This window comes from Acanthisitta chloris, unplaced genomic scaffold (genome assembly GCF_000695815.1).
Source record: "Acanthisitta chloris isolate BGI_N310 unplaced genomic scaffold, ASM69581v1 scaffold25313, whole genome shotgun sequence".
Taxonomy (NCBI): Eukaryota; Metazoa; Chordata; class Aves; order Passeriformes; family Acanthisittidae; genus Acanthisitta; species Acanthisitta chloris.
The window spans coordinates 6,458-16,100 of record NW_008664615.1 but is presented as its reverse complement, the minus strand read 5'-3'; the positions used below and the strand labels follow the sequence as shown (position 1 = coordinate 16,100).

General features: G+C 41.1%; 1 protein-coding gene across 1 annotated transcript in view; it reads right to left on the bottom strand.

Moving 5' to 3' along the window:
* Positions 1-3,076: 3,076 nt before the first annotated feature.
* The window catches only part of SS18L1 (synovial sarcoma translocation gene on chromosome 18-like 1), a gene marked incomplete at its 5' end in the record, with an annotated part of 12,877 nt that continues 6,310 nt past the window's right edge, over positions 3,077-9,643 (bottom strand). Inside the window, 7 exons of the mRNA XM_009071443.1 lie at positions 3,077-3,103; positions 3,305-3,432; positions 4,130-4,249; positions 4,848-4,940; positions 5,330-5,431; positions 6,303-6,467; positions 7,704-7,901. Coding sequence (XP_009069691.1) covers positions 3,077-3,103; positions 3,305-3,432; positions 4,130-4,249; positions 4,848-4,940; positions 5,330-5,431; positions 6,303-6,467; positions 7,704-7,901 — 833 coding nt within the window. The remainder of the gene's footprint in view (positions 3,104-3,304; positions 3,433-4,129; positions 4,250-4,847; positions 4,941-5,329; positions 5,432-6,302; positions 6,468-7,703; positions 7,902-9,643) is intronic.

Here is a 9,643-nt window from a genome sequence, read left to right as displayed (position 1 = left end):
CTCTCGCCGGCGATAGAAGTCGCTGTTCCCGCAGCTATCCCCGAGCGCTGCAACACAGCGCCCAGAGCGGCCGTGGATTCTGAGGCACTGGAGATACTCCGGAATTATAGAATCATGGAATCAACCGGGTTGGAAGAAACCTCAAAGATCATCAAGTCCAACCACTAACCTGTCACTGCTGTAACCCCTAAACCCTAAACCAGACCCTCCAGTGCCAGAATCAAATGCCTCTTCAACACTTCCAGGGATGGTGACTCCATCACCTCCCAGGGCAACTCCCTAGTCCAGCACCTGACCACCCTGACATGGAAAAACATTTTCCTAACATCTAAACTGAATCTCCCCTGTCTCAGCTTGTGACCATTCCCTCTAGTCCTTCTATGTAATGAGCAGATTGCCCAGAGCAGCAGTGGGTGCCCCATCCTTGGAAGTGTACAAGGCCAGGTTAGATGGGGCTTTTACAGAATTGCAGAATTGTTAGGGTTGGAAGGGACCTCTGAAGATCATCTGGTCCAACCCTCCTGCCAAAGCAGGGTCACCTGGAGCAGGTGACACAGGAATACATCCAGGTGGGTTTGGAATGTCTCCAGAGGGGGAGACTCTATGCCCTCCCTGAGCAGCTATTGCAGTGCCACCCTCAATGTAAAGTTCTTCCTCGTGTTGAGGTGGAACTTCTTGTGGTTTAGGTTATGGCCATTGCTCCTTGTCCTGTCACTGGGCTCCACTGAAAAGTGTCTGGCTCCATCCTCTTGACACTTTGAGCAACCTGCTCTAGTGGAAGGTGTTCCTGCCCATGTCAGGGGAGTTGGAACAAGATGATCTTTAAGGTCCCTTCCAACCCAGACCATTCTGTAATTCTATAACCATCCATGAAGTCTATCAGAGAAGCAGAGCAGAAGGTACAAGTCAAAAGCATCTCCCTTTACCTGTGTTTTCCATTCCATCTGTCATAAGAAAAGTACCACCAACTTCACTTTCAGATCATATTTAACCTAAACAACTTTCAAGCATTCTGTATTACAAAACAGAAGATACAATAAAATGGAAGAAGTCAAAATGCTGGCATCACTTTGTTTCCACATTAATACATAAAAATGGACAACACATTAAATAAACATCTTGTTATTAACAATTAGAAATATTAACACCAAAAATCATGTATAAATTAGGAAATAAATGTACAAACTATTTCCAAAGTGCTCTTTCAAATACATTATATACACAACATTCACGAAGTTCTTAATGTAAGACATTTCAGATTGATGTAATGTTGCTGTTTCAGTTTAAATGTTGTTCATATTCTCTCAAAAGCATTTCAGCACTTTCAAAAAACCACATAAAAGGCATATTTCCAAGCTGGCAAAAAGCAATATTGCATTCTTCTGGCTACCTGTAAAGTCATTATTGTAAAGAAAACAATCTTTCTTCCTTTCTGTTCCTTGCTATTTGAGAGTACTGACTTGTATGAAAACACCAGCAGGAAAGATGAGAGAAATGAGGACTGACTGAAAAAATGTCTTCTATTTAACCAGTAATGAAAATTACTACCATACCAAGGGCAGTGCTTGGACAACATTTAATAGTAAACTCTTCAGTTGTCCAGTTAAAGACTTTCCTCTAAAGGAAAAAAAAAGGTAATGAATTGAGAGATTTTTTTTTCCTTGTGGTCTTGGTTTTTCAAAATATGAAGTACTCAACCTCAAAATCCCATAAATACAGCAGTTCAGACAAAGCAGAGAAAATCCTCCAGAAAGTGTATTTACTCTGGGTTGTAAATTTGCAGTTAACCTCAAGGTAAAAAATGCTTTTTGCCTCAGAGAAATGTGGACACAGTATTTTGTTCAACACTTAATATAAGCACTTCAAAAGTGCTTTCCTCCCTCCCCCCCCCCCCCCCCCCAACACTTTAAAAGAACATGTAAAACTGAACAGAAGTGACTTACATTGTTCATACTGGTTTTTACATACCACTAGTTTTTACCTCTAAATTCTTCCTCTATAGGTATTCTCTCACTGGTTGACCCCATTAATAGTTCCCCTCTCTAATAGTTTCACAATTTAAGCTGAATTTAGTTGCTTATCTGCAATAAAGATGGATTTTTTCTTTTACTTCTGAACTATTTCAAGCTACAAGAGGAAAATAAAAGTGATGATGAGCTGTAAGACCAACAGACCAACAAAGGTGACAATATTCATGGTTAGAATGCTCGCTGGGAAGTCTGAGCAAGGGCAGCAGAAGAACCAGAAATAAAGAAGGATGCCAGCCACCTGCTTGTGAAATTTGGCATGAAAATGCATATGCAAGTTATAAAATTCCAAGTAGCATATTCAAGATGTGACTTTTGCCAGATGTTTGTTCTCAGCTAAGCACGATATGAAGCAATATCGACGTCGAGTAGGCTGACACTGCAGATCTCACAGCTCCCTTCCATTTCTCCTTCCATGGACATATAAAAGGTGCCTCTAGTGATGAACATTTCCAGTATTATAAGTCTGGATCCACTTTCTGTGCCTTTTACCACAGAAATGTGGACTTAGGCAGATTACTGAATTCAAGATTTGGGTAGGTATTACAGAAGTTGCAGCTGATCTTTGTATAAGGAATGTGTCCATCCCCTTATTAAGAAGAGAAGAGCCATGGATTTTGGAGGCTTAAAAAAAAGATCAATAACCTACCACAGGGTACTTCCCTGGACTGAGATGTGAGCTTTGTCTTGAGCCAGGCTGCAGACCAACCTGTCTGCTTTCCAGAACGGGGCACAACTGTGATCAAATGATCCTAAAGCTATTTAGAAACATCAAGAATGGGGCAAGGGTGGGGGGTAAATGGAAAAACTTCTGCATTGTATCAACATACAGTACTATACACAGCACCAAATATCAAACCATTAAAGCATTGTCTTGTTACCAGTAGTGCACTGCTTCATATCCAGCATGAAATGAACACTGTTCACATACAGACGCTGCTTTGTGCTAAGGGGTAACCAACATAGTACAATTAATCAAAACTGCCTGTACATCCAGTTCAAAAGGTGGAGATCCTATTGAAGTGAATCTGACACAGCATCATGTTCTTTTATTGCTGGTAATTTCCATATTGTCCCTGTGAAAAAAAGAGAAATAGAAATGCTGAAGGATAATACAGCAGAGGTTTATAGTGGGTGAGGCAATTTCTTTTGGTCTATGAATTTTACAAAACCCACTGAAGGATCACCAACATACCTGCAGCAAATCATCTGAGATATTTATATGCAGAGTTAACAGCTAGATCTGCTTTTTCAGAGCAGAGATTTAGACATTTTACCTGCTCATAGCCATAAGGCCTCTGTTGCTGAGCGGATGGGCCTGTCTGGGAAGCTCTGTAACTTCCATATTGCTGCCCCTGTCCCTGTTGGTAGCTGGAATATTGTGAAGAGGCTCCTTGTGCAGGACCTGAGAAGACAGTAAAATCCACTACTAATGGGTAATGCAATGTAGAACATGACACTGACAAATTAGGCTCTGTTGAGTATGAAATGTGAGTAAATTCTGCCTAGACCTCCCCTCTAGCTTTAACTAGGAAGTGTTAATGCTAATAATGATGTAGTTGCAGTTTAAACTTCACTTCAGGTTTTAAACTTCGATCAGAAAATACTTTTAAGTGATTTGCCTCTCTGAAATCTGTATTGGCACAGCTCAGTGCAACCTACCTGGCCTTTATTTGAGTAACAACTGCATGTTTATGTTCCTCTCTAGCCTGGCTGTGCCAGCACAAGTGAGGGAGAAGTGATTCTCTGGGCTGTTGGGTGTTATTTTTTCATGTCAGTTCAGAAGGGTTAGGTGTGTAGGAGGCCTGGGAACACAGGCAGTGACCTGCTGCTGACATTTAACACAAAGTCAACATGAAGCAAACGTGTATTTTTTACCTTTCTTTCAAAAGAAAGAGGAGTATTCAGGATGCTGACACAACAGCATGGAATGCTGTGCTATACTAATGTATGTTACTTCCCAGAATCCCTTTACCAGCTCTTTGGCCAGTTTAGCATGTGGATGTCCAAGGTTAATCAAGGAAACAGTTCACAGCCTATTCCATCTTAGGAATGGAGGTGTCAGGATGAAGCACTGCAAACACCAGAGACAGTTTGCTTACCATATCCTTGTTGTTGTCCTGGGTAACTCTGTTGATTTGGGTATTGCTGCTGGGAATATGTCTGTTGTTGTGCAGCTCCCTGTTGGTATCCTGCCTGCTGCTGGCTGTACTGAGAATTTCCTAAAGAGGGAAAAATTGGAATCATTTCGTTACAGTCGAGGCAGCTATTTCACTATATGTGCAAATCACAAGGCTTAAGGAGCTTTGGTCTGGAACTCATGTTTTGCCAAGCAGGATGTTTATTTCTTCAGTGATTTTTTAGTTCTTTTGAACAGGAGAGTTATTTATTTATACACATCACTAAACAAACAAACAAGTAACCTGTTCCCCACAGGATTTTTTTTTTTACCCCAGAAATATTTCAGAAGAAAAACAAAGCCACAAAGATAAGGGTGCCAGGGTAAACAGCGGGTTTCTCAGAGAAGCCCTCCCACTGTATTTTCTCCTAGATAATGATGTTTACTCATACATCCCAGGAAGACCACTTATCTAGTTGATACTGGCATTTTTCTGACATGCCTATGATGGAAATTCCATGTGCTGTATCCTGAAACAACAAAATCAACTGAGGTTCTATAGATGACATTGCTTCTCCTAAATGCCACCTTGCTATATCATAATTGAGTTCATATTTCCAGTTAATTTAGAGTTCAGGTTATTTTAATAGTATACTGAATTTACTGACATGTTACTGTTAGTTTTTGGTGCATTTTCCTACCTCCTTCATAATAGTGTTGTGTAGAGTCATCAAACGACCGGTCATAGCTCTGCTCGGTGTAGGATGATTGTTGATAGGCATAATCACCATGTCCTACAAGGAGTCACAAAGATATATGAGATACATCATTAGTAGAACTATTGAAAATTATAGAATGATATGATATGAAGCTGCTCATGCATCAAGATGAGGCTAAGAGGAAATATCAAACCCTTAGGTAGCAGGTCAAACACACGACAAGGAAAATCACACCCATGGACAAATGTCTTGCATTTACTAATCCAAACTGGGCTTTGTGCTCTTTTTGGAGCAGTTGGATAGCAAGGTGCACTGGTGTGTATATTTAGCACCAGGATCCCATGCCCTGGGATTAGAATTTTATAGCATTCCAATTGGAAATGAATCACAGTAGGTTTGCCATGTCCTTGGATGGTCACGGTGGTCTGCACCGTATTACAGTGACTCCAGCTCAGAGGAATTACCATCTGGATAGTATTGCTGATTCATAGGTTCTGATGAGCCTTGTCCATGACTGTACTGTTCACTGTAATATTCTTCCTGACCCATGTACTGCTGCGAGGAACCTGCAAGGCACAGACAGGGGAGAACAAACTGAGCCTGTGCACTCCTGAGCGAGGGGGTTTTCTTCTCTTTGTTTTTAAAGGAAACAGAGTTGACATCTGGATAAATAAACAAGCAGTGTACACTGAGAGCAGTTTCAAAGATGTTTTGCTGACTACAAAGAGGAAATACATTTGCATTCTCAGAAAGAGCTGGTTGAAATTGAAATCACACAATGGTTGGTAACATGTCCTAGAACTTCTGCAGCAACACCGAAAGAAATGGCTACGGTTCATCTACTAATCTGAGTTGTTAGAAAGCACAGGAATGGATTCCAAGCTCAAGAACACAGTCAGAATTAACTATATTTTAAATAATGCATTCACTTGTTTCTTAGCAAAATTCAGTTTATGTTAGAATCAGTCTAGGAGCTTTATTACCTCTTCGAACTTTTTCCAGAGAGGTCTTAGAGCATGATAGTTATCCTCTGGTGTTTTCCTTTCCTTGGCCTAATTTTTCATTCTAATTGCTGGCAAACTATATCTTCTTTTGTGTTCCTTGTTAACTGTGCCATGTTACAGCTGATCCAACACCATGTGAAGGAATTGCAAAGATTCCCAGTGGCTTGAGTGAGTTGTATATCAAATTGTTCATCTTTTCTTTAGAGATATATGATCCCTTTTAGACAGAATTATTGCTCTAAACACCTGAAATATTTAAATAGATAAATCTTGAAAATAGATTCAGGGTCATCTCATTGTCATGATACTTCCACCAGGATTCCTTGTTCAAAAACGTGACTTGGAAATTTTGTTGACTTACCTACCCCATGGGACAGAGTGAGTATCATCAATCTAGTAACAGTTACATCAATAATCTAACAGCAGATTTTACCTTGCTGTGAAGCTCTGTAAGGGCCCATGGGTCGCTGCCCCATCATGCTGTTGCCTTGGTTGCTCTGGCTCATCATGGCAATGGAGGATTGTCCCTGGTAGTGTTGGCTCCCACCTTGTGCCGAGTTGTAATGTGACGTTGCTGCTTGCTGGTGCATCATGGAGACTACAATGTACATGGAAAATACTGTTTTCTAAAAGGATGTGGCAGTTCTCTTCCCTAGTCTCTTTGGAAGCAAGTTAAGACCTTCAACTAACATGCATCCTGATAATTCTGTGTATTTTCCACAGGGGGAGATGTTTTCCTACTACATTTATTTAACTCTTCTGCACTGTAATCCAGAAAGGATGTTATTACCATAGTCAGTTCTTGCCATTTGCTTCAGTCAGATATTTAAAAATATATCTAGCCTTGATTGTTACTAGTTTAATTAAAAGGATGTAAACCTTATTACAGTAAAGACTATTGCAATGCTGCATTTCTTTTCTACTAAAATCTTTCTTCTGCTTCCATATTCTTACATACCTGATGATTATACAGTTTGAGTAAATTGATATTCTAGGATTTATTTGACCATAGAATCATATAATAGAATTTTAGGGCTTGAAATGGACAACACAGATCATCTAGTCCCAACCCCCTGCCCTGGGCAGGGACACCTCCCACCAGAGCAGGTTGCTCAAGGCTTCATCCAACCTGGCTGTGAACACTGCCAGGGTTGGGGCAGCCACAGCCTCCCTGGGCAACCTGTGCCAGTGTCTCACCACCCTCACAGGAAAAAACATTTTCCTAATATCTAACCTAAATTTCCCCTCCTTCAATTTGAATCCATTATCCCTTGTCCTTTCACTGCAGTTCCTAACAAAGAAATCCCTAAATCTCTTTAGATCCCTAAATTTCCTACTGTTGAAAAAAAATTCTAAAGCATCAGACATCCCATTCAAATCCTCAGTAGCAAACTTTTCTTAAGAGATTGAGTTGTCTGCTTGTCTCTCTTTGCCCTGCAAGCAGTGTGAAGTACCAATAAAATACCAAAATGGGGTAGTAAGGTACCAACAGAAAATGTGTTAGCTCTTTCAGCTGGGATGAAGGTGCTTCTCAGATCCCTCCCACGCCTGTGGTATTTGCTGCCAGGGGCTACCAGATGCTCTAGCTAGCCCTCTTTTCCCCAGCTCATCACTAACCATGGCAAGCTGGCATTAAGTTAAAGCAAGTCTGAAACTTTTCTGACTTACACTGGCCCCTGACACCTTGCAATTCAGAGAAGTCTCAAAGCTGTCTTTTCCTCTGGTGTGATGATTGCTGTCTACAGAAAATATTTACAGAACAAATTCATGTGTGGTAAACCTCTGAGGTCACTGAAAAGTCAAGCTGGCCCAGAAGGAGGAAGAGGGAGTTTACCTGGATTAGATTGCATGTTGATGTTTGTTCGAGACACATAATTGCCTATTGACCCCTGGCCTTGCATTGGCACATTCTGAGATGCAGGCACTGTATGGCTATAACCAGGCCCAGTTCCATGACTGCTGACAGTCATACTCAGAGAGGTCGTGGGCATAGTGTTCTGGCCTGACTGCTGCATAGACACGTGATTAGGACCTAGAAAAATTAGAGAGAGCAACAAGAAAATCTGTGCTATTATTGGCAATGTACAGTGAGCAGTAAAGCCCTCGCGGCCTGTCTGAGATACCTCATGATAAGGCAAAACAAAAGCAAAAAAAAAAATCCTCATTATTAAAATTCTCTGTTATCTACAGACAAAGTAGAACTGCCTTCTGCACAGTCAGAGTGATCCTCCTCTCCCTGGCAGCCAAATTCAGGCTGAACAGGGTTGCAGAGGGGAAGAACAAACCCAGCAGCAATGCCCTACAAACAGCTCCTTGCAGGCAGCAGAATTAACAAATGCCAGTAATTTCAGGTACTTCAGACAATCCATGGACTCTGGAAACATCCCAGCCTTGTGGAATTTGTCCTTTCCTTCCTCCTGTCCTGCTGCTGGCTCCTCTTCCCTCTTCACACAGGTGGTGACAACAGGAATGCACAGTAGTGGCTGAGAAACACTTTGCACATTGCTGCACCCAGTGGGTTCCTCTATAACCAGCTGATCTTCTTAGCTGGGGCTTCTGAAGTACCAGGGGACCCTCTCCTCAGAGGACAAATCTGTTTCTCCCTTTCCTCAGGTTCAACTGAAAGAACCTCAGACTTTGGAGGATAAATTTTCCAAGTCATCATAACAATCCCTGTTGTCACTCCCTTTCCAACATCACTATGCAATCATCAGTTTGCTCCAGGTATATCCTGGGTCAGTATCATCCTGCTTACCTGGCACTATGCTTACTTTTTAAAATGCTATTGGGCAACAAATATTAGGGAGAATCTGGTTTTTATTTGTGGATGTAAATAGTGTTATGAGTAAGTTTTGGAAAGTTGTTTTCATTGTGTATTGTTACTAATTGTGATGGTGTTAATTGTTGTCTATCTAAATTCAGCTGTGTTATTGCTATTCTCAATTGATTTAAGTACAATGGAAGTCATGCAGAATCCTCAAAAGAGACAGAATTATGTTGTAATGTTTAAATAATGATATTTCAATTCAGGATTATTAAGTGCATCCACAGCCTCTGAAAAATGTGTCTAATTCTTTTAGTACAAACCTCATTAATTACTCTTAATGGTTTTCATAGACATCAAATGAGAAAATTCGCTGTAGATGATGATATTTTCCTCTGATGAAGAGATGCAAGCAGCATTTTCAACAACAGATCAAAAGAGCCAGCTCTGCTGAAAGCAGTGGAGCCAGGTCAATAAGCTGCTACAGAGACCTAGCTCTGTGTCTTGCTCCAGTTTGAGTTTCTCTTGTAAAGCTTCTGCTTGTGCAACACAAGGTCACATGGTGTTTGACTGGAGCTATCACTGCCTTGAGAGAGATGGAGTAAAGCAAGTGTTGGTAAACCTTGCCCTATTTGCATGGGAAAACTTAGAGATTCTGCCTTCTTTAAGACAAAAACAAAAGGTTGGCTAATCTGTGATTGCAAGGGAAAACAGGAAAGCATGAGCACAAGTGTTTAAATCAAAATACTAAAACAGTATGACAAATGCCAAGCACTGAAGCCCTTTCACACTTTCAGGACTCTAAGGCAGTTTGCCTTAGGCTGAAAGGCCTCGGTTATCGCTTCTAAACAGTTAAACTCTTAGCTGGGCCAAATTCTGTCTGGAGGCTCCTGAGTTTCACTGGTTGGTTTATTGAAACTGATGGCTTTGCTGCAGGGCTGTGGCATGAAGAGTCACTGACTTGTGGATGGTGGATTACTTGAAGTCTCAGTGGGAGGTTTTTAGCCTTA